Below are 24,514 nucleotides of genomic sequence, written 5' to 3'. Positions count from 1 at the left end.
TCAGCTTTGCAGGGTCAGGTGGATGAGGGGCTGCTTTATCAGGAAAAGTTTTGGTCAGCAAAGGAAACCTTGAAGTCAGCACCATTAATGTTTGTCACACTTGATTTTAGACTCATGGAATGGTTTGGGATGGAAGGGGCCTTAAAGATCATCCAGTTCCAACCTCCCAATGTTGCTGTTGTTTCAAAGCACAAAAGAGCTGAAAACTTTAAATAAAATGAGCAGAGAAGGTGCTGTTTTCCTTGCTCCTCCAGTTTCATGGCTGAAGATCCCCACCTCTCCTCTACCAGGCCCGAGTGCCTCTCCAGCCAGGAAACAATTTGGTTTGGATGTTGGAATTAAAACCATTTCACCCTCACAGCTTTTGCCCTCCTGTCCTTCAGTACATCACGTCTGAGGCTGGGGTTGAGCAACCACATCTCTCTAACCCAGGAAATTCCAAAACCTGAAAGTTCTGAGAGCAAAATGTTCAGGTTTCTGCCCTGCAGATCCCACATGTGCAGGGCCAGAGGTGAGTGACAAGGAAAACAGGAACAGGGAATGCTGCCCGTGCACTATTGGGCGGAATTAATGTTAATGTAGAAACTGAAACTTTTGGTATTTGCTGATATTTGTGGGGTTTATTTCTTGGCTTTAAGTATTGCTGCTTTTCTTCTACTCTAAATAAGCACCAGGTTTTAGAGCAGGGGCTGTGACCAGTTGTATTTCTGTGTAACTCTTTGGAAATGTCAAATCCTTAAAAATATTTAGGGGACTTGAGCTGCTGGTGGGCTCAGCTTCCCCTTGCCCCAGCCCAGGCTGTCCCCAGGTGATTCCATTTTAGTGACCTTTCAGTTTCCCAAATTCCTGTGCCCAGATACTTTTTCTCCCCCTCTGTTACTGCTGGAATCAGGTAAAGTGAAGGCAATTTTTTTTTTTTTTCCTTACAGCTCTCCAAGTTGCCCTGCAAGCAACACAGCAGCTGCTGTGTATTCCAGGGTGAAATTCCAGGACTAGGATGCTCTATCATCTCTGGACAAATATATGGGCTTGTGAAGGGTGAGTTGGAGTGCTGTAAACTTTTGGGCAGGACACTGCAATTTAAGCTTTCTTGCAGTGACCTCCCACTGATCTCTCTCTCTCAGTTTAATTTCTGGAGGTAAAAATTCAGAGTGGATCCTGAAGCCTCTGCTGAGCAGTAACACAGAACATAAAATCCATCAGGGACTATTTCAGCCCCAGCTCAGAACCACTTCTCCCTTTTAATGTCATTTACATTTCCTTGAAATGTCTCCCAGGGTAATTTCATGCACAACCCCTGCACGGTGTTGGCTTCATGGTGTGAGAGGGTAAAAGCCCCTTGAAGGGTTTTTTTTTGTGTGTGTGTTTTGTTTGTGTGGCAGATGGGAAATATTGAGTTTTCTTTTCTAATGTGCAGCCTCATCTGGAAGGTTGGGAGGTGGTTACCTTGCTGCAGAAACCACAGAGTCACAGAATTTCAGGTAGGAAGGGACCCCAAGGCCCATCTGGCTCAACCCTTCTCATGTTATTGTTGATCTGAGATGTCCCAAAACCCCCTGGAGCTGAGACTTCAAACTTCCCAAAGTGGGGGAATCCCCCCCTTCCCCTGGGAGACCATTCCAAGGTCTGACTGTCCTCATGGGGAACATTTTCCTCCTGTGTCCAGTGGGAATCTCCCCAGGAGCACCTTGTGCCCTTTGTTCCTTCTCAATAGGGAGTCTCCATCTGCTTTGTAGCTCCCTTTAGGAACTGGGACATGGCCATAAGGTCTCCCCTAAATCTAAAAAAAGAAAAAAAGAATAAAAAAAAACCAACTCGACAACCAAAGCCCAACCCCAAACAGCTTTAGTCTGAGTGAACTCAGCAGAGTTGGGATTTTCTTCAGCCATTTAATTTGTGTTGCCCAAAAGTTGTATAATCCCTCATGTGCTTCCTGGGCTGCATTCCAGAGGGATCTCAGATCCAGCTTTTTTCCTTTCTCTCCAGCTCACCAGTGCCACAATTTCCTGCCCCAGAGCAGAGGACAGAACCCCAGCAGCACAGCCAACGGGTTCCTTTACACCCCTACCTGCTGACAGTGCCTTAGCAGTGACCCCAACCCTGCAAGGCAGAAGAACAAACCCCAGGGATGAGTTTCAAGCCCAGAGAAAGCATTTCCCTTGCAGCTTTGCAGCACTGGAATATTTGTGCTCCCTTCCTCTACAGAGACACCAGAATGGACCCTCCTAAATCAGGGCTTGACTTGGTTCCACTTGCCCAAAGAAACCCATCACCAAGCCCATGTCTTGAAGCAGCTTTCCTAAAAAAAACAACAAAAAAAATACAATTTATCTCCCTGCCCTCCCACCCTGGTTGGTAACTGTTGTCAATACTTAATAGCAAGTATATATATATAGCAAGTACTTAATAGCAAGTATAATAGCAATACTTAATACTTAATAGCAATACTTAATAGCAAGTATATATATATATATATATATCTTTGGAGTGAGAACATTATCAGCAGGTTTATGGCTTTCTAATGCCACACTGAGGATTATTTATTTTATCTGGCAGTTGATATCTAAAAGAATGGCTTTAGGACAACAAGATACATTTCAGTCTGAGGAACTCATTAATAATACTTTAATCCATGAGAGTCTTAGGTTTTATTTTGCTTTACTCTGCACAGGGAAACTTTTTTTCTTCACTTGTCCTTTCTGAACTTGTCGAGCACGAGTTCCAAACCCCAGAGACTGCATTGATTCTGTTAAGTACTTCTGGTCAGGAGAGATGCACAGCATCACCAACAGTTTAGCATCACCTCCTAGAAGCAGGAAAAAAGACAAAATATACTGAAAATAACGAGCTAAAGAAGTAAGTTATACTCTGGTAATGTGTTTAAGAAAGAGCAGAGAGTACCATTGCTTTTCTGGAGCAAAAGAGGGGTGTTGAAAACAGCTCCTTCAAGGGAAGTCCATAGCTAACAGTGTGATGATTGAATAAATCTTTCACTATTTGTAATGTAGATTTTTTTTTCCCCCTTTACAGCTTCATTATTTAGTCTGCACCTATGCCCTGGGTCTGGGCACTTCATTAATCTTCCCAAAGATTTGTACATTCAGAGTGAAACAGCTTCCTTGGGCCCACATCCAAGGAAGGAGTGGAAGAGCATCCTTTGGCTTTGCACAACAAAGGGGAAAGAGTAGGAAAAGAAACTAGAATACCAGGAAAAAAACAGAAAAAATCCCAGAAACCAGAAAAATCAGAATAATCCCTCACTGTCCTGGTTTGGGCCAGGCTAAAGGTGATTTTCTGCCTTGTACTTTTGCTTTCAGCTCAGTCTCCTGTAAGCAGCTGCACTGCTGAAATGAACAGCAAGTTTCTCAGTCAGTATCTGCTGCTGGGACTGATCCCACTGATGTTTATGGTTACAGCCAGAGCCTGGTGTGCAGAGCCAAGGCCACTGCTCAGCTCTGGGGAACATTTTACCCTCCAGAAGGAATAAAGAGGTCCCACCTGCAGCCTCCTTTGGGGAGGAAGGGACAAAATAGATGCAGATTGACCAAACAGAGGATTCCATCCCATACACCTCATACTCAGGATAAATTTGGGGGATCACCAGAGCTTCCAGCTTCCTGCCCTTCCTGCCTTTCCTGCTTCCTTTCCTTCACCTGTCCCTGTTTCCTTCAGCATCCTGGGAGGATTCCATCCCTTCCTCTGCCTGTGCTCCTGATCCATCCCAGCCCATATCTGTGTGTTCCTGCCTCCAGCTCCCAACTGCTCCTGACCCCAGGATTCCAGCCTGGACTTTCCCAGGGCTGCCCTGCAGCCTCAGGGGTGATGTGAGAGTTATTGGGGGAAAGGAACGTGGGATCAATTTTCCTGTAGATTTGTATATTTGTATATATTTAGTAATTTTTCCTATTTATCATTACTGTTTCATTAAAGTTGTGTAGTTTAGTTTCCAACCCATCAGTCTCTCTCCCTTATTCATAGAATCCTAGAACTGGCTGGGTTGGAAGGGACCTCAGAGCTCATCAAGTCCAACCCTTGCTCCACTCCCCCCGTGGTTCCCAGCCCATGGCACTGAGTGCCACATCCAGGCTCTTTTGAAATATCTCCAGGGATGGAGAATCCACCCCTTCCCTGGGCAGCCCATTCCAATGGCTGAGCACCCTCTCTGCAAAGAATCCTTTCCTAATATCCAACCTAAACCTCCCCTGGCAGAGCTTCAGCTTCAGCTCTGCCAGGGGAGGTTTAGGTTGGATATTAGGAAAAAATTCTTTAGTCTGTGCCCTCTTATCCTACTGATATCTGCCTGACCCCCCCTGGCTCCAACCTCCTTTCAGGGAGTTGGAGAGAGTGATGAGGTCTCCCCTGAGCCTCCTCTTCTCCAGCCTCAGCACCCCCAGCTCCCTCAGCCCTTCCTCACAGGACTTGTGCTGGATCCCTTCCCAGCCTCCTTGCTCTTCTCTGGACCTGCTCCAGCACCTCAATCTCCTTCCTGAGCTGAGGGGCCCAGAACTGGACACAGGACTCAAGCTGTGGCCTCCCCAGGGCTGAGCACAGGGGCAGAATCCCTTCCCTGGACCTGCTGGCCACGCTGTTCCTGAGCCAGCCCAGGATGCCCTGGGCCTTACAGAGAGCATCTGTCACTTGGTTTAACTGCCAGGGCAGTGTTAAACCCTGACACTCACCCACAGAGTCCTGAAGCAGGTGGGTGAGTTTGCTGTTGCGATAGGGGACGTGAGGTCTCTGCTCTGCTGTTGCTGCCAGGACATCTGCCAGGGCAGACAAACTGCGGTTGATGAAGGAGGTTTCCCTCAGGGCTGCTCCTGACACTCCAGACATCCCTAGAGCACAGGGGAGAAAAAAAGGAAATGGGAAGAGGAAAGCAAGATGCTTCGTTTTGGAACAGGGAAAAAAAAATAAATCCTGTGTCTATCTGATCGGCTTTTGACTCAGAAATGGAGAAGAATCCAAGACCCCAGGAGTGTGGAGAGGGAGGGACAGAAGTGTGGGATGGGGCTGGGATGGCTGAGGCTCTGGGCACAGAGCCCCAGGGGGTCAATAATCAGAGCTCAGATGTACCTCAGACCAACCTGCCTGGGTTCTATGGCTGCTTTTCTAGTCCAGGGGTTTCTGAGAGCGTGGACAGCAACCAAAAGCAGAAAAATGCAGAGAGGGGAGGTGGTTAAAATGCCCTTTATCTACATTTGGTCACATGAACTTCCACAAAACTCTTGCCAGAGTTTTTAAAGAGTTAGTACTCTTAGTACTCTTAGTTAGTTCCACTTAGTAAAAACTCACTTAGTAAATGCTGTAAAAAAAATACAGGATGGCTGTGGAGCAAACCAGGCAGGGTGCTGGTGTACATTTGAAGTGTGCCAGATCCTTTGATTTCTCCACATTTTAAAACAATTCCAAGTTGACAGCTGCCCTCATTTTTATCAGTCCAGCATCATCAAATCTCCAGCAGCCTGGCTGAGGGCAGGAGTTCTGGGGGTGCTGAGCCACATCTAACCCTGATGTGAGCACAGCCCTTCTGGGCTCCACAGGGGGATCTGCTCCACCAAACCCCAAACTAATTAAATGTTCATCCTGGTTGAACCCAGGGAGCAAACACTCAGAATGTTGCTCAACTGCCTGTGTACCAAATGGTTTCCAAGCACTGAGAGCAAATGAAAAAAAAAATTAACTTATTATATTAAGTTTCTCTGTAGAACAAAAGTTTAACAGTGAGCAACAGCAAGAATTCTTGGCAGTCAAGTAAAGGCTCTTTCATAATACTGGTTCAGTTTTCAAAACATTATTTCTGGAATGGTACATTTGGCTGAATGGCTTTTCTTGGTAAGAGAGTTTGTCCTTTAGGAAATAATCAAGTTTTTGAAATTATTGTGTGCAAAGAGGAGGCAGGAGGAGGAAAATGCTTTGAAGAAACAATGAAAACAATATTATCTTTTCAACACTGACTTCCTCCAAGAGTCTTTCCACAACAAGGCAGAAAACCCCACACATGATGTTGTCAATTATTACAGATATTTGTAGAATTTCAATAATTTATGCACTCCTAAATACTTTGTTACAAAGACATGCTAATTTTCAGAGTAGAAAAAAAGGCCTAATAAAAGCATTCTGAAGAAATAAAACACCTATGATATGGGTAACTGCCCTGGGCTTATTTTAGGCTTATGCAGGCAGGTTTTCAGTGTAAAACTGGAACCATCAGGCACACAGATTTTGTTTTATGTCAGGATTTGTGGGTTTCAATCACCCTCTGTGTGTCAGAATAATAAAGAGGGAAAGGCAGCTCTTGTAACCCAGATCTGGGAGGTTCCTGCACTTACCAACACACTCACTACCAGCCAGATCCACCAGCTGCAGCCTGGTCCTGACTTGCTTCAGCTTCTCAGTGGCTTCAAGCTGGGTTGGTGAAGAAGGTCTGGAAGAAGCAGTGGGTTTATTGTCCCTTGTTTTTTGTGGGAAGCTGCAGGAAACCTCTTTATTTAGTCTTTGATGGATTTGTTCATCTTCCCATGAAGTACCTGGTTAGTGAAAAAAAAAAAAAACATAAAAAGCAAGGAGAGCTTCTTACTGACACTGGAATTTGAGTTGGGAAAAAATGGGGCATCAACAGGAGATGTACAAGATCTGCTGGTGTAGGTTCTTGTAACAGAGCAGGGTGTCACAAGAAGCAGTGACACAAGCAGGAGAAGGATTTTCTAAAGGTTTTGTTCACCATGCCAGCTGATAACAAGACTTGACTGGTTGTTCTGTTGTATCTGATATCACCACTGCTCACACCTCTACATGGAAAACAAGAGTCCAGTTAGGACTTCAGAGGAAATCTTTTTTTTTTTCATGCTTTAAATTGACAGCAGTGAGATTTTTAATATTTGGGAGTAGCAAGCTCTGAAGTCTGTTTCTGTGTATTTGAAACATCACCTGCTGGTGCTCTGGAGGGCAAGAAAAAAAGTTCATCTGCTGGTGTAGGTTCTTGTAACAGAGGAGGGTGTCAGTCAGAAGCAGTGACACAAGCAGGAGAAGGATTTTCTAAAGGTTTTGTTCACCATACCAGTTGATAACAAGACTTGACTGCTTGTTCTGTTGTATCTGATATCACCACTGCTCACACTTCTACATGGAAAACAAGAGTCCAGTTAGGACTTCAGAGGAAATCTTTTTTTTTTTCATGCTTTAAATTGACAGCAGTGAGATTTTTAGTATTTGGGAGCAGCAAGCTCTGAAGTCTGTTTCTGTGTATTTGAAACATCAACTGCTGGTGCTCTGGAGGGGAAGAAAAAAAGTTCATCCTGCCTCTTCCTTTTTCTCCTTTTGTTCCCTCCAGCCCTCCTATGCCACTGCTGCATCTCCCCATGTGGAGCTGTGAGCAGCATTACTCACACTTTTTCAGGCTGGTTACCTACTGCTCCTGGTAGTTCTGCAGCTGCACTAAACTGTTCATGTCTTCTTCCTCAGCAGCAGCAGCAGCTTTCACTCACTGTTGGGGAGCAAGAAAGATTCTCTGGAAAAGCTGCTTAGTACATGCAGCAGGGCTTTCCCAATGCAGTTTTGCTTTTTTTAATTATTTTTAATTCAGTGTTTGCTTTTCATCCATCTCTCTCTGAAAGATTAACAAGAATAAAAGGCCCACACTCTACTGGTAGAAAGGTGAGAGAGCAGCAGACTCTCCTGGGGACTTCAGAGTCTTGTTGCAACAGCAGAAAGTTCTGAGCTGCAGAACAGGAGTGAGGAGCAGACTGAGAGGGGCTGCAGAGCTCTGCACCTCCCCAGCTAAGCTGCTGCTAAAGCCCCCAGGAGGTGCTGACAGCGTGGCTGGAGCAGCTGTGTGGGTTTACACAGAATAAATGGCTTCAGGACATGCAGGGTGAAAATCAGGGCTCTTGCTGCTCCCCAGGTTGAGACAGGGAAATTCAGAAACTGCTCTCCACAGACATCACTGAAACAAAATGTTAAAAGACTTGAATCAAACCTGGAAAAGTGCAGCACTCAACACAGGCTTTCCAGCTTTTTATTTAGTGCCTTAGATCCCCAGTGCTGAGAGACCTGACAATTGTCCCATCCTGTAAAATCAGGAATTCCTCCTTTTAGAGCAGCCAGAAGCAGCTGTCACACTGCAGCCATAAATCAGCTATTTCTGGGCAGCTTTGCTGCCTGGCAGGGTGACTGCAATGGGAAATGGCAAAGTCTGGGCTAGAGCAGATGGCTGGAGCACTGAGGATGCAAATGCTGCACTTGGAGAAGTAACATCTGCCTGTGACAAAACCCTGGAACAGGCTCCAGCCAACATCTGGAGCTGGGGAGCCTCAACTTGTGAAGTAACTGTGTCTCTTGGCAGGGCCTGGAGGTAAGCCCAGGCTCTGTTTGTTCTGGTTTGCTAATATTGTGCATTTAATTTCTGATAGAAATCTAAGGGGGGGAAAAAAAAAAAAAAATTCAATATTTTCCACTTCCTCAAACCATGTTGTTGTTGCAGAGTAGGAAGGAGATGGACCCCAGAACTGGAAGCAGAGAGCCTGATTACAACATGAGCAAAAAAACCCAAAGATAACCCCTAAAAGCAGAATTTATTCCTCAAGCAATAAGCTGGTAAGTGTTGGTGTGGTGGTGAGAGGCAGAAATACAGGTTTGGCCACAGTAGATAAGACAACTGTGGTGTCAGTTCCTGCAGTGGCCTCTTATTAACAGTTCAGGAATTCTGAATTTAAGGGATGCTTGTGCAAGAGTGTGGGTAGAAAAATCCTTTTTTCTCACCCAAAAGCAGATGATGATCCCTAAAACACATGGTTAGCTCTACTACAAACTTAGCATAAATAATTGCATGGTATGTCATATGAAGTCAGTTACTCTGTTTCAGTATCTATCATATTGATATCTAATGTCTTTTCTGAGGTTCACTAATGGAATTTATTTCAGTAGTTGCTTCATTCTATAAAATTTCAAGAACTCTAAGTCAAGATACATTAAAAAAAGTGAAAAGTTGTTACAAAAGTGAAAGTTTCAGAAGCATTCGAACATGAGATTATTTATTATATTTATATATATGATATAGATTACAAATTTAATTATTATATTAATGTTAAGTATTGATTATTAATTATTACTATATGATTAATATATATTAATATATTTAATTACTATATTATTATTATTAAAGAAAGTGTGCAGAAATTAAACACTGGCAAAGAAGCCAAGGGACATATTGAACATTGGAAAAAGGAGGAAAAAAAAGAAATAGGAAAATTTCTCAGTCTATAGACTGTTTTGCAAAAAAATTACCCATCTCTAGGTGTATTTTAGTAACATCCCACTTACCAAAGTTATCTCCAGAGGTGATTGTGGTGATGGTGAGTGTGACCACCAGATGAGAACGAGAGGAGTGAGCATGCACCAGTGTGGGGTGCCTGGCCCTCAGCTGGAGGCCTCTCTTCACCAGATGCAGAAATTCAGATGCATTTTCAACAGTCCTAAGAAGTCAGGAAACAAGATTTAACTCACAGAAAAAATCCAATGAGAAAGCTGACAACTTAGACAGGAATCTGAGCATTTCCACTCCCTCACTCTTGTGACTTCTTATGGTAACCCCAGTTTTGAGCTGCACAAACAACTGTTTGTAGACTTCTTCAGGTAGGATAGAGTGCAAGGTGAAAATTCAAGACAAAAGCTGTGAGGCAGCACAGGAAGAAGTGGCCTCTCAGCCTTTCATCTAGAATCCCAGAATGGGTTGGGTTGGAAGGGACCTTAAAGCTCCTCCAGTCCCAACCCCATGGGCAGGGACACCTCCCCCAGCCCAAGGTGCTCCAAGCCCCATCCAACCTGGACCTGAACATTTCCAGGGATGGGGCAGCCACAGCTTCTCTGGGAAACCTGGCACAGGGGCTCAGCACTTTCACACTAAAGAATTTCTTCTGAATGTTTTCCCATGCCACCTGCTCTTGCTTCCACCCTCTGATGGTTTCCTTTCTATGTCTGAGCTTGCCCAGGAGCTCCTTGGTTGGTCCATGCAGGCCTCCTGGAATTTTTGCCTGGTTTGTCAGGATGCATTGCTCCCAAGCTTGGAGAAGGTGATCCCTGAATAATAATTCTGGAGTCCCTCATCCCTGCACACCTTTATTCCATGGCACTTTACCAAGGGGGTCTCTGAAGAGGCCAAACTCTTCACTCCTGAAGTCCAGGGCAGTGACCCTGCTGTGTCCCCTCCTCCTTCTTGCCCCAAGGATCCTGAACTCCACCATTTCATGCTGACTGCAGCAGAGCCTCACACTGGGGGGGATCTGATTATCACCTCAAATCCAAGACCTTGCCTTCCTGAGCTTTGAACTTCATATCCCAACAGCCAGGACTGCTGGGCTGAGAGGTGAGCAGCCTCTGCTAGGGGGTAGGTGGTTTGCAGGAGAAGAGGGACCTCAGGGTGTGCTCAGGGATGGACACCTGCTGGGAAACTGTGATTTTTGGAGGGAGAAAGCATCCCCAGGCAGTGCTGCAGGCATGGCACAGAAGCCTCTCAGCAGGACTGGCAGCAATCATTTTTTAGTGTTCTCTCTGTGGCTTCCTTGTGCTGTGTGCACCACACATTCCAGGGCCAGACTCTGCAAAGAGAAGGCCCTGCTGTGGTTAGGTTAGAAAATGTGATGCTGAGTGTGCTCCAAAGTCAACCAAGCCATAAAAGAAGGAGACTGAGGGGTTTTTTTTGGTGATTCAGTAAGATGCACATGTTAGCAGGAAAGAGACTACTGTAATTTAATGGATATATGGAGAAGCCAATGAGACCCAGCAGGCCTATATATTCTAGATGAAATATTATCACAAATTGAGGATGTGTTTTTATTCTAAGCACCAGCTGTTTACTTTAGATTTTGGGCAGCTGGGTGGCCTCATTCAATGATTCCCTTACTTTGTTTGGGTTTGCTTTCTCTTCTTAACCTTTCTGTGTAATTATTAATCTCACCTGTGGATGAACCAGAGGTTTCCCCCTGTTTGCACTGTAACTGAGATACAAGTCCATATTCTTATTTCTTTTTGCATTAGAATTGACTATTCATCAGTTAATTGAGGTAGGGGGGTTTTAAGAGGTGCTTAGTTCAAGGTCCCAGGTTCCTTTACCAGAAATTAAAATTTAGAGAAACAAACAGAGCTGCTATTTCATTAACTAGAAGGACAAATGAAACCTTATTACAGCTTTTAGTAGTCTCTGAGGCACAAGTCCAGCTACATCTCACCTCTCTCTGTCCCAAAGCCTAGGGAAAAATCCTGGGTTACCCACCACCTCTGCACAGCCCCTTCTGAGCTCCTTTTCTGAAGGGGATTTTCATGCCCTTAGCAGCAGAACCTTAACCAGGTGCCAGGAGCTGGAGTGAAGTCAGAGTTGGGGAAATCCAAGCACAGAGACTGGGAGGAACCCACCAGGCAGCATAACAGAGAGGGCAAAAGGAGTATTCAAGATTCAGTCATTTTTAAATCCATCCCATGCTTTATGGAGCATGCACAGTGCAACCAAGGGTGCAGAATTGCTCTGGAAATCCTGTTCAGCCCTAAGACTGAAGAACAGGGGTACCCCAAACACAGCCCTCTCCAGAATACTGCAGTGGTGATTGTTACACAGAGAGGGAGAGCACTGGAGCCCCCCTGGTGAAGAAATCCATTTCCCAATATCTTTGGGGTCTCACTTTCCTATGAGCTGCTAGAAAATCCCTGTCAATAAATGCATGCAGCTAGGTGGAAGAAGAGCAATATTTACCTAACCCTCCAGTACATTCTTGTGTTTTTATCCAGGCTTTCTGGCAATAGCATAAACCCACAGAAACAAACAACTCCCAGGCTGCTTCTGTGACTAAGACCCACAAGACAAAAACATTGCCTTCAATTATTATCACTGAGGGTGGGTTTTATTTTAGTTGGCAGGGAGGAGGTGAGGGATGCTTTTCCTATCTGTCTTCTAATTCCTCCTGGAAAAGCAGAGATCAGATGACCATGACAAGCATTTTTATAGAGAAATGTGAAATGTTATAACACTGGGCTCAAACATTTCAGTAGGGCAAGATCATAGAATCCTAGAATTGGCTGGGTTGGAAGGGACCTCAGAGCTCATCAAGTCCAACCCTTGATCCACTCCTCCCGTGGTTCCCAGCCCATGGCACTGAGTGCCACATCCAGGCTCTTTGGAAATATCTCCAGGGATGGAGAATCCACCCCTTCCCTGGGCAGCCCATTCCAATGGCTGAGCACCCTCTCCAGAAAGAAATTCTTTCTAATGTCCAACCTAAACCTCCCCTGGCACAACTTGAGACCTCTTGTGCCCTCTTGTCTTGCTGAGAGTTGCCTGGGAAAAGAGCCCAACCCCCCCCTGGCTCCAACCTCCTTTCAGGGAGTTGGAGAGAGTGATGAGGTCTCCCCTGAGCCTCCTCTTCTCCAGCCTCAACACCCCCAGCTCCCTCAGCCCTTCCTCACAGGACTTGTGCTGGATCCCTTCCCAGCCTCCTTGCTCTTCTCTGGACCTGCTCCAGCACCTCAATCTCCTTCCTGAGCTGAGGGGCCCAGAACTGGACACAGGACTCAAGCTGTGGCCTCCCCAGGGCTGAGCACAGGGGCAGAATCCCTTCCCTGGACCTGCTGGCCACGCTGTTCCTGAGCCAGCCCAGGATGCCATTGGCCTTCTTGGCCACCTGGGCACACTGCTGGCTCATGGTCACCTTCCTGGCAATCCAGACTCCCAGGTCCCTCTCTGTCTGGCTGCTCTCAGCCACTCTGTGCCCAGCCTGGAGCTCCCCATGGGGTTGTTGTGGCCAAAGTGCAGGACCCGGCACTTGGAATGTTGAACCTCATCCCGTTGGGATCAGCCCAACTCTCCAGTCTGTCCAGGTCCCTCTGCAGAGCCCTCCTGCCTTCCAGCTGATCCACACTCCCCCCAGCTTAGTGTCATCTGCAAATTTGCTGATGATGGACTCAATCCCCTCATCTAAATCATCAATAAAGATATTAAACAGAACTGGGCCCAACACTGATCCCTGGGGGACACCACTGGATAGCAGCCGCCAACTGGATCAGCACCGTTCAGCACCAGATGCTGCTTCTCTTCTCACAAACATCATTTATGCAAGGAGTAGGGCTTTTCTTTTTTTTTTTCCCTAAGTTTCTAGACCTCTCTGTAGTGTAGAAGCAGAAATGTTCCCTTCTAGAATCTGTCCAGTCACAGGGAGATGCCCAGTAACTTAATTTTCTGGGTAGCATCACCTCTCTGTTGCCACCAGGACTGTTTGTCATCATTTCTTTGCCAATGTTGGTTTGGTGCTTGCCTAAACAACACAGCCATGGCCAAAATGAAGCACCTGAAAGGATTCACTCTTGTTCATGGATGAGTTGTGGTGAACCTGTGATTTTTTACCATCTAGGCAGCCAAGGGAAGTGGCTTATATAGAGCAAGAAAGTATTATTTACCTGCTTTGTACACTACACATGTGTGTACTGAAATCAGCCTTTGTGCTGCTTAATAAGTACAAGAAGACATTAAAATGCAAAAGGCACTAAAAGAGCTGTAACCTCAGCTCTCCCTACACCATCCAGATGTGTAAATAAGAATCAAACCACACACCAACACTGGCAGGGTGGACATCTTAAAACTGAATAGGCAGAGGTTTAGCTACTTCTGAACTTATAGGTTAAAAACCCTGGATTTCCAAGAACTCTGGGTTCAAATGCCAGCATATCAATTCCCATTTTAATGCCTCCAGTTACAAAATGAGAATATCAAGCAGTGTAACAGTAACAGGGGTATTTATCTAAAAAAAAATTACTTGAAATGTTATTCTTGCTTAAGTCTCTTTTTTAAACTACAGTGTGTGTAGGGAAGAGCTGCATGAAAATCTACAAGCAGAACATCCATCCCTGTTATAGCCTGTACCTTTTATAATTTGGCAAGACTGAAGGAAAAGGGCTTTGTGACAAGCTTGGTTCTTCTTTTTCTAGAGCTGACAGGATCCATCAGCAGTGAAATGCACATCTCTCTTCAGGCACTCTGAGGGAAGGTGCTTAGCACAGGAGTATAACCCAAACTGCTGGCATTCTTGTTTCTGAAAGTATTTTGACTTTTGCAGCCAAATGCAGTCTCACAGACTGAGCTAATGGAAAGAGTCAGAGCTCTTCTTTTGGACAAAGCAAGGACTCATCCCATGGAAGTGGTGCCTGTAGTGCAGCTGGTGACAGCTCTGGTTGGCTAAGGATCAGAGCCTGTACTTACTCATGTGTGAGCAATGGGACATCACTCCTTCCCTCTCGGGTTGTGACAACATCACGTTTGACTCCAAAAACTTTTCCACAATTGTCTTTGGCCAGAAGATCAAAAATGTCATTATTATACACTTGTACAACAGAAACCTCCACCCAGTAGCTTCCTGGTGGCTTTTCTGAAATAAGCCTGGAGAAGAAAAATGAAAAAAAAAAAAAAAGAAAAATTAAAAAAAACAAGACAGAGAGAACACAAAAGCAAAAAAAAAAATGTTGAAGTGAAACCATAAGTGAACAACCTCTAAATAAAATCTGTTCTTTAACTGTAATCTAATTCTAACATGATACAAGTTCTGCAGCCACCATACACATGCTAACATTAGAATCAGAACATACAGTTAAATTATACATGAGCAGTAAAAAAAACTTCCATTCCCAAACTTGCCAGCTTACAAGGTTTTTCTCCACTACCTTACTTTCTCCACTGCTCCTACTTCAAGACTTTTTTTATACCATTTCTTTGCTGGATGTTGCTGCATTCAGAGTATGATGAAATCTGGCAGAGTGCAAGCAATAAAGATGGTAGAGATGGTAAACTCTAAGTGGTTATCTGTCCACAGCCTCAGAACATTCATAAATAAAGGGTTTCTCTCTTCAGAAGGGTATTTACAGGTAGGCACAGTTATTCTGGTGTTAAATTGGATCTTTGATTTAGTTTATACCCTTCTCCAAAAGAAACAGGCTTAGCTGAATAAAACCTCTGTGGTAACATAGCTGTGTTGCAGTTCAAGTCATGCATTAGGTTCAGTTAGAAAATCAAAGAAAAATCAAATTAGAAAAATCAAAGAGCTCTCAAAGCAGGAACAGGTTGTGATTAAATATTCTGCTCTCATGCTTCTTGGGACTGGGTTCTAATCTGGGTCCTCTTCAGCTGCTCCAGTTGTCAGTTTTCACAGAACTTGTGAGAACTTCATAGTCTTTTGGATTCCCACAGCTAAGGTTGAATCATACTCAAAATTCAAATACCAAGTGGCAATCAGAAACTTTACCTATTGATCATTGTCAAGCTGAAATGTCTAATGATAAACACATTACAAATATTATTTTATCCTTCCTATAAAGTTGAAGGTGACTGCCACTAAGATGAGCCTTTCCTTCACTGTTACCTGAACACTTCTTGGGTAGCACGAGGAATAATTCCCAGTTCTGATTCATCTTCAGTGGAAAATGCAAAGTTCTCCTCTAATTGTGGTCCCAACATTGTGTAAGTCTTCCCACTTCCAGTTTGCCCATAAGCCATGATACACACGTTGTACCTGAAAAGTAAAAGGGCCTTCATTTATTTTTATCATTACCAAATGTGTCTGTTAGGTGGCAAATCAAACCCCAGACAATTTGGGATCAGAGAATCCCAGATTTATCAGAGCTGGAAGGGATCTGGTCCAACTCTCCCACTAAAGCAAGCTGAAAGAAATAAAAATACACACACTGGCCCTGCAGGTTTCTTTCTGGAGATCTCAAAGATCTGTCAGAAATTAAAGCAGTGCTCATAACATCACCTAAACAGATTTTGTTTCTTAAGCAGAGTTGAAGGGACTGACTGATGAGGTTAGACCTCCTGTCTGCCCAGCTTCCAGTTCAGGCACTACTGAGCTGCTTGTTAATCAGCTCCTGAACCACTGCAGTTTACAGCAGAACATTTTAAAGTAAAGCATGGCTGGGTTTGATTTGTCTGCAAACCACAGCACTAATATCTGAACAGCTGGGAACAGTAAACTCTTCAGTTTTCTCATTTATTTTACTTTTTTTTTTTTTGGTCAGGCAGGCTCATAAGTCATAGCCCTGTCAGTGGAAAAGATAAGACAGCCCTAATAAGAGGCACAAATTTGAAACCAAATGCATTAGGTCAGGATAAGCACACACACCAAGACTCTTCTGGAATAGGAGTGGTAGAGACTGCTCTGATATGGACTTGTAGAAGGTGGAAATGTGCAATGTCACTGCAGAGGTACAGGCACCCATGAACCAAGTCATCCTCTGCTAAAGTGGAGGTGGACAGAGCTCTGAAAATGCCTATTTCTCTGCACCAAAATTAAGAATAAAAGAAGTCCACAGCTTTGAGCTCTGTTGTGGATGTCTGTGCTGCAGGGATCTGGATGGAGATGGAGGAATCCTACCCAGAAAGTGTGTTTCTAAGACAGACCAAAGTCAACATCTTGAGCCAAACACCTGGGCAGACACCAGGTACCAGGCACAGTGCTGCGTTTGAGGACCAGCACTGCACTCTGCAGGTGAAGGTTATTCCCTGCTTGGCTTCATCTGTTCTGCTCCTACCAGAACTGCTGCTTCCTGGACTGTCTTGTTTGTCCAGAGGCACAAAATGTCACTGCCTAAAACACCTCCTCTGTGGGAAGACCTGAACAGCTGCTTTTGGTTATCCAGTGCTTTTCCTCATATCAAAAATCTTTTTTTTTTTTCAAGCATATGTCAGCAAATTTCAATGAACACCCCTCATCCAACTGTTTTAAATTTATGCTTTTAAGCCATGAGTTACTTACATGGCCACTGCAGAGAAATAGACATATATTTGCAGCAAATTTTGTGCATCTTAAGCATGCAATTAGTTTTGGAGGATTATTTAGAAAGCTTTCTCTTGATAGAAAGCAATGTGAGCTGATAAGCAACACAGCAAATATCTGGGCATCCTTCTGGGGATGTGAAGTCAATTCTGCAGCAAATGAACCTGTAACTAAGGTCCCTCTGCATTTCAGGATGCAAAGAATGAAATAGAAGCTCAGTCATAGATTTGATGAAGTAAAGAGGATGAGACAATCCTAAATGAAAATAAAGAGCACTATAGCAAAATGAAATGTGCTAGAAATTAGGGCTGTAAATCTGCAACAATGGATTTCTCTCAGTTTTCACTGCTGACATAACTCTTCTTGAATTGATGTCAGTGGAAAAGCTCCCTCTAATTTAGGAAGCTTTCAGCAAGGCTAACAAGGAGGAATTTTCACAACTCTACCCCTAAGACACACTGCCCTGCCAGTCCATAGCTTCATGAGACTTTAGCCCTGCTTCAGAATCAGGGAAAGCTTTGGAACCAAAAAGGGAGCCAGAAGTTTGCAAGTGGTAGCTTTCCATAGGAAAACCAGAATGGAAGTCTTCTTTGGAAGTCTCTCAAACTTTCATCTAGTCCAGCTATTCAATTTTTCCTTAATTGCTACTTGTTGGAAAAAAAAAGCATCAGGGACACAATAGTTCTGACAAGACACAGGAGGTATGATTAAAAGCTAAGTGAACAGGTGCTTGGAACATTGAAGACAGAGATGCAAAAAAACCCTAAAACACCCCAGTAATTCAGTAAGGCCAGATGAGATCCAGCTGTCTGAAGCAGTATTATACCTGTTGAGTAATTGAACAGGAAGAGAAAGAGCAGAGTGGTTTAAATTTACCTGGTTTACTCTGTTGGTGTTCTGGTGACACCACCATGGTTTCTGGGAGAGCAACCTGAAAATTTTGGATTACAATTAACCTGTGTGCCCTGACATTTCTCTTTCTCCACTCTGCTTTGTCAGTTAATATTCTTGTGTCAAGCTCTTCTTGTCAAGCCAGAATACCAAAAGTTTAACAGCATTTCTCTCCTGAAAAGAGTGTGGTTGTTCGGTGCAGCAGAGTTATCACTAGGAGAGAACACTTAAAGGATATCAAAGGAGAAGAGATGTAGGCTTTAAAATAAACAAACAAGTTTGATTGATCAATGCTGTAAAGAAATGTTATCTTACTCCTTCCCTGGCCCTGTCCAGCTAACTGTAAACTTTGAAGTCTGCTGTACATTGTCTGCTCTGCACGTGGGACAATCTTTTCTTCCTGTATATTTGTACTGAAAAATGAAACAATTCATTAAGAAAGAAAAATAAAGAAAAAAATAATAAAGGAGTGGAACATTCCTTTCTACTTAAGCTAGAAGTTGTTACAGACCACTCTGGAGCCCAGACTAAAACAATCAGGAGCAGCAAAAAGGTTCAAGGTTCAGACTAAGTGTGTCTGTTTCCCATTTACAATGGGAAAGCTGCTGAGAAACATGGCTTGTAGGCACAGCCTTGCCCTCCCCAAAAATCTGCTTCTGTTTAAATGGCACTTCTGAAAGAACAAGACAGCTTTTTTGTTTTCAGTAACAGAACATTTCCTAAGTGACTATAAAAATCCTAGCTTTTAGGAGAGGATTCCCTCCATGTGGAAATTAGAAAGGGGGAAGTACAGCAGATCAAGGTACAGATCAGATCTGTCTGAAGATACTTGGGCAACAGACAGAGCCAAAGCAAACATGTTCATTGCAAAGGGAAAACAGAGAGAGAAAACAGTAGTTCTGGAGTTATTCAGGACTTCTTCAAACTCCTTGAGCCTAGAGTTTCCTAGCTCTGGAAACTGTGGTTCCTTATCCTTGGTAAGGCAGGATGCCTCTTTGGCCCCAGAGGACTTCCCTGAGCTCAGGTAGGGGCCCCTCTGTGGGAGGTGTAAGGAGCTGACTGGCATTGCCCCATATCCACCATCTCCTCTGTGCCTCTTCTTTTCTTCTTAAGAAAAGGAGACTTGGAAAGTTCAGCATGCAGACTCTGGGTGGACAGGGACTGTCTGTCCCTCTGCAGGGAGGGGAAGGTCCATGGCAGCTCCACAAACCCATCTGTAAGTGACTGGAATTGGAGCAGGAGTGAGGAAGGAGCAAAGGAAGTTTGGGTTGAATCCCAGCTTAAGCTTCAAGGATTCCACCAACAGCTTAAGTTGCCTCTGGTGCAAATGGAGAATCCCCCTTCATGAACTTCAGAGGCTAAAAATGATTGCACATATTGATTAGAGGTTCTTACTGATCAGTTTTGTACTCAAACCAGAATTCTGTTTGCACTCCAGTGTCTGAAGGACTGTCAGAACCACACTGAGGATGCTCAGTTCTGGTGCAACCAGGAATTGATGATGCCACCTCCTGCACACAAACCCAGCAGAGCTGATCAGACTCACCCTGGCAGGCAGTGTATAAAATACAAATGCAGAGCAGTTAGAAAGCACAAACCTACCAAAACACACAAAAAAGGAGAGTATCCTCCATTAGAAGCAAAGCTTAAGTTGGCCAGAATGAAACCAGATGAAAAGAAACCTAAGTTTTTTTGGTTCTGAAATTTGCCTGCTCTGCTAACTTTTGTAAACAGTGTTTTCAGTGTTTACCATCAGGAAAAAACATTCACTTTGTGTTGAGTGGAAAGAAAACAGGAAAATGCAACTGCAAAGCCACAAAACTTGGCAGGACCACCACTATACAGTATTTTTTTTTTTTTAATTGATGGATTGCAGTAGATTATTGCCCTTTGGCTTTCTTACTCCCACTTTTTAACTTACCCATCCAGGAGAGATGTTAGCAAAGGGGCCACATCCACAAATACTGTCTCTTGGGACTCTGAAGGACTGTAAACTCTGAGGAGCAAAGTGCAGAGATTAACTGAAGGAAAAAAAATAATGTGTTGACACAATAAAAGAATACAAACTAGGGAAAATGGAGGCATAAACCATAAAACCATAAAACATTCTTTTACATTATGATTTGAATTTTGGACTAATCTTTAGACAGAATGAAAAAAAAATGGAATGGAATAGAATGAATGAATAGAATTCCACCTTATAGAAAAAAGCAATGCCAGGACAATCCTTGGGCCAAAAAAATGATGTCTAAAATGACTGCAGAGTTTCCAGATTCAAGGGGGGGAAAAAAAGTTGACACAGGGCTCTTAAAGAACCTTCTCCTCCAGCCTTTTCAACTGGAAAGTTTGTAGAACATAAAATCAGGACCTGAAAATAGGAAATCACCAAAGGGAGGATATTCTGATTGCAGAATGAGGACACCCTAACTCCTTCATTTCTTCTCCAGCACACCAAGAATGTATCTCCTGGAGATAATATTCTGCTCCAAATGCTGTTTACACAAAATCAGCAGAATCCAAGCCATGAATGTCATTAGCCACACTGAACTACTGAAGGCACAAATGGTTGGAAAGGTACAAATCTTTGGAAAAAGCTTCCTTTTCTGCAATCTCTCTGTTGTGATTCTTTTTAATTTTTTTTACTCTACTTCCCAGTGTGTGTTCTCTGTAGCTTAGAGCAAAATGAGTAATTAAAACCAGGAATTTTCACAGCAGCAAACATTACAAAACATAGTTACTTCCCTGTGTATCCAGCATACCAATACCCTTTACTTAACAGCAACACACAGCTTGTATAAGATGCTACAAGTTTAACTAAAATAAGACAGAGTGTGCTATTTAACATTTATTGAAGTCTCTTTGTATATTTGACCAATATCTGGCTACTTCAGCCTGCAGAAATGCAGATTTCATATTCTCAATAAACAAGGGATCTCTGATAAACAGATACTCAATTAGAGCCAACCCACTTAGTTCAGCTTTTTCTTCCTGACAACAGCCAGGGAAAGGAGCAGGAGACACCATGGAGGCTGGAGACAGAGTAATCCATCTCTGGGGCTCATCCTAATCCTTAAATCTGTAAACTGGCCTCAAAACTGAAATCTGAATTGAATATCAGTTTCAAAAAAAATATTATTGGAATTAGTATTCTGGGGATTTTTTTGCATCTTGTGGAATTCTTGGCCTGGAGTCACATCCTGTGGCAACATGTTCCACAGCCTAATTGCCAGTTGCAGGAAAATGTACTCCCTTTAATCAGGAAAGGAGCACTTGTCTGGCTTGATGGGCAAATATTGCTGGTCTGGCCATTCCACTGCTGTGCTGACAGCAAGCACTACAAGGAGAAAAGGAGAACTACAAGGAGAAAACAAGAAATATTCAGGGATGTGGCACAGTTTTGTAGCAGGAGGACCCAGACCCTGACCAGCAGAACTCCATCCTTGCTTTGCATGCAGATGTGCTTATCCCTCAGTAAACTCTGCACATCAAAGCTGCAAGGTCAGTGTGAGGGAGCAAAAGCACCTCCAGACACTTTTCTCTGCTGCATTTATCATCTGCAACTGATGAAATATTCATTAGTAACAAGTCCTCCATTTACACAAATAGGCCTCCAACTTGGGATGTCTTGAAATTCTATGTTTTTCCTAACACATCCAAACATCTCAGAGCTACTGTATTAAAAAAAAAAAACAACAAACCAAAATAAAAAGACATTATAGATGAGAACACTCATAGCCTTCCCTTGCTGTTGATGAGTTTGTTGTCTAATAAAGCCAATGATTGCTACCAACAGCAACCAGGGCTGGAATCAACTTTTTTAGACTAAATTAGAATCATCACTTATCCCCCATTCCTCAAATTCTGCCAGGATCCAAATGAAGTAGTTTAAGTAGGCTTGAACTAGTTTGTGTCACACTTTCAGCACAACTCTGGCTGAAATGTGGACACCCCCTTAACCAGTTATCTCAGTCCATAAGAGATGCAGCAAATCAAAAGAATCTCCTTCTATAAACCTGGGTGTTTTTACCAGGACAATGAGAGGTTTGTCCCTGTGGACTGATTAATGTTAATTTCATCTTGAAAATTCTGAGCTTCTTTTTTCTTCTATATTTTGCTAACTGATTTGCCAATAAAATTATAAAAGCACAACATGCTGAAAGCTGGAATTTTCTTCCTGAGCTGAAATCAAATATTTAGACATTTATTAGCTCCATAAAAGTTTGCTAAAAAAAAAAACATTTTTTTTTTGAGTTCATAAGAACCATATGCTGTTCTGTTTATAAAACAGAGCTGTGCTGGGACACTGAAAAAACATTCCTGAGAACTGCATTCTTTGGGGGATTTACATTTTTTTAACCCTTTTCCTGATTATCAGGATCTCCACCACATGCCCAGACTCACAGCCCCTCTGGAGTTCTGTGTCAATCCCATTGTTTTTGTTGCCCTACAGAGCTGATTTCCAGCATTATTTTATTTCAGCTGCTGTGGCTGTGTAAGGTGGAGCTGGAGGGTGGAAGGAATAACTTTGAATAGCCCAGCAACCATGCCAAGGGGCTGTGTTCCCTGGGAGATCTCATGTGCCTTGTGTCAAGGGAGTCCCATCAGCTCAGTAAAACTTCCCCAAGATTTACACAGTCTCAAGAAATTTCAGTTTTTTGGTGGCCAACACACCTGCAGGCCCCACTCTTCATGAGTAGAGGGCAGCACCTTAGAAGGACACCTCAAGAAAAGGGTGAGAGACTGGCAATGCTCAGCAAACCTAAATTTGCAATGAGTAGGCTCAGAGCTTAAGTTTAAACCAGGACAAATAATTTGTGTTGGATGCATTTGACTGTAAATCAAGTTTTGTCTTCAAGAAGGAAGCAGGAAATCATCCTTGGTGTTCTGTTTCCAGAGGGGTTTGAAGCATGTTTCAAGGTAGAGAGCCTCCTGTGCCAAAGCTTGCATTAGAAACAAGGCATGGGGTAAAATCTTGTATTTCTTGGCTTGCATTTGTATTAATTTAACTCTTCTGTTTTCAGAGGGTCAGATCAGCTCCATTCTGAAGGAACATAAAGCACCTTTCAGCCTGACTCCCTGAAGTTTTCTGTCTTGCAGACTGACTCTCAGGCACCTCATAAGGCACCTACACCAATTAAAACCTTTATCACAGCTGCTGCATTCAAAAATCTCTTGTCTGTGTGGGATCCTGAGCATCTAAGAAGGAAGGGAAGTGTTCCCACTACAGCTCTTCCTCTGGGGAGCACCAGCTCCCATGCCACTACTCTACCTTGCTATGTTCAGGACATTTTAAGTTAAAAGTAGCCTGGCTGAGCATCAAGGCTTGGAGTTTCCAGCTCACTCATGCTTTATGTCTCATGCTGAAGCCATGCAATCTACCTCAAATCCTTCCCTTTAGCATGTGGGTAGCATTTTGCTGTCTCAAACTTGTCACAAGGATCATCAGAGCTACTCAGAGTGTGAAGAGCATCCAAGAGGTCTTTACACAGGTTAAAAATTAGCATATCAGTACTCTTCACACAGAGGGAAGACTGAAGTGTGTCATTTCTAGTCATTATTAGAAGTGCATTATTCTGTCCAGGGAAGAATGTGAATATCACAGAAATTAATTAATAAATAATAACTTAAAAATAACATTATAATCTAATCAACTAAAAAAATCAACCTTCACTATACAAATCTTGCAGCAATCCAGACTGTCACACAGGATTACCAACCTCTCAAACTGGAAAGTTTTGTTTATTGCTGCATGGCCAGGACGGTTGCACTTCACAAGGACAGTTTCCTAAGAGAAAACACAAACAAACACAGTAAATATCATATGCACACACACACAAATATTTATCATTTCTTAACATTCCATCTGACAACAGTAATAGAGGTTTGTGAAGTCCAAGGCCCTTCTCTTGCAGCCACCAAGGCTGGAAGAGAGGATCTCTAAACACTGAGATTGAAAGAACAGCCAGCACAGTGCATGAGAAAAATCCAAACCTTTACCTCAACTTCTTGTGCCTAGAAATACCCTAAGCAAGTGAACCCAACCTCTAGCTAGAAAAAAACCCAGCAAATTGAGGCCTTTTTTATTACAAGGGCAGTGTTCACAGTGCAGTTTCTGGTTGATTTCATATATATTTCATAGATATTTCTGCCTAGAACTGAGCAGAAGATGCACATTTCACAGAATAACATGCTGGTCCACAAGAGTGAGAAAGAGCTGCACTAGCACAGCTGCTGGAATTCCACAAGTTTTTATTAAATCCTCTTCCCAGATGGATTCTATAGTAGCTTTTTAAGACTGACACCTATGTAAGCAGCTCTGTAAAGTATTACCAGAGTGTGAGCACAGCAGACTGGTGTGATGATGTAGCAACTTCTGTGCCCTGACACTGCAGAACTGCAGAAAAAAGAACTGTGGGGTGTTACAGTAGTTCAGGTGTACACTCACTGAGACACTAAATCATCTAATTCAAGGTTTCCTGGCTCTGGTTATATTCCTGCATCTGATGGGAGGGCTGAAATTCCTACTCTGCTTCAGAGAAGTAGCTTGGAGTGGTGAAGTTGGCTGGAAGTGAGCATTGCCACAGGCTGAAGTTGCAAAGAGCTGAGCAAATCAGCAAATAACAGTCTGCCCAGCATGCAAATGGCACATGAAAAGGAAATTTCTTGTTTGGGGTTTAAAAGTATTTCTTCCACTTTGGAGAAGGCCAATGTAGCATCAATTTCATGAGGAGAAGTCTGCAGGATGAGCAATAGCAGCTGCACAGGTGTGAGTAAAACACTTGGCTAGCAAAAAAAACCTGACAAAGAAATTCTAATAGGAT

General features: G+C 43.4%; 1 protein-coding gene and 1 long non-coding RNA gene across 3 annotated transcripts in view; one reads left to right on the top strand and one right to left on the bottom strand.

Moving 5' to 3' along the window:
* LOC139793922 (uncharacterized) overlaps window positions 1–22,791 on the top strand; it is a 28,297-nt gene extending 5,506 nt beyond the window's left edge. For both annotated transcript variants that reach the window (XR_011724877.1, XR_011724878.1), the window contains exons 4-5: window positions 8,485–8,592; window positions 22,715–22,791. This is a non-coding gene — a long non-coding RNA (uncharacterized lncRNA). The remainder of the gene's footprint in view (window positions 1–8,484; window positions 8,593–22,714) is intronic.
* The window catches only part of KIF25 (kinesin family member 25), a 35,291-nt gene continuing 13,368 nt past the window's right edge, over window positions 2,592–24,514 (bottom strand). Inside the window, exons 8-15 of the mRNA XM_071738878.1 lie at window positions 23,411–23,478; window positions 19,615–19,689; window positions 15,390–15,539; window positions 14,237–14,413; window positions 9,319–9,470; window positions 6,330–6,527; window positions 4,680–4,835; window positions 2,592–2,806 (exon numbers count right to left, since the gene is read on the bottom strand). Of these exons, the coding sequence (XP_071594979.1) occupies window positions 2,649–2,806; window positions 4,680–4,835; window positions 6,330–6,527; window positions 9,319–9,470; window positions 14,237–14,413; window positions 15,390–15,539; window positions 19,615–19,689; window positions 23,411–23,478 (1,134 nt within the window). The 3' untranslated portion in view covers window positions 2,592–2,648. The remainder of the gene's footprint in view (window positions 2,807–4,679; window positions 4,836–6,329; window positions 6,528–9,318; window positions 9,471–14,236; window positions 14,414–15,389; window positions 15,540–19,614; window positions 19,690–23,410; window positions 23,479–24,514) is intronic.

This window comes from Heliangelus exortis, chromosome 3, assembly GCF_036169615.1.
Source record: "Heliangelus exortis chromosome 3, bHelExo1.hap1, whole genome shotgun sequence".
Lineage (NCBI taxonomy): Eukaryota > Metazoa > Chordata > Aves > Apodiformes > Trochilidae > Heliangelus > Heliangelus exortis.
Note: the sequence above shows the minus strand (reverse complement) of the source record. Positions and strands in the feature narration are given on the sequence as shown.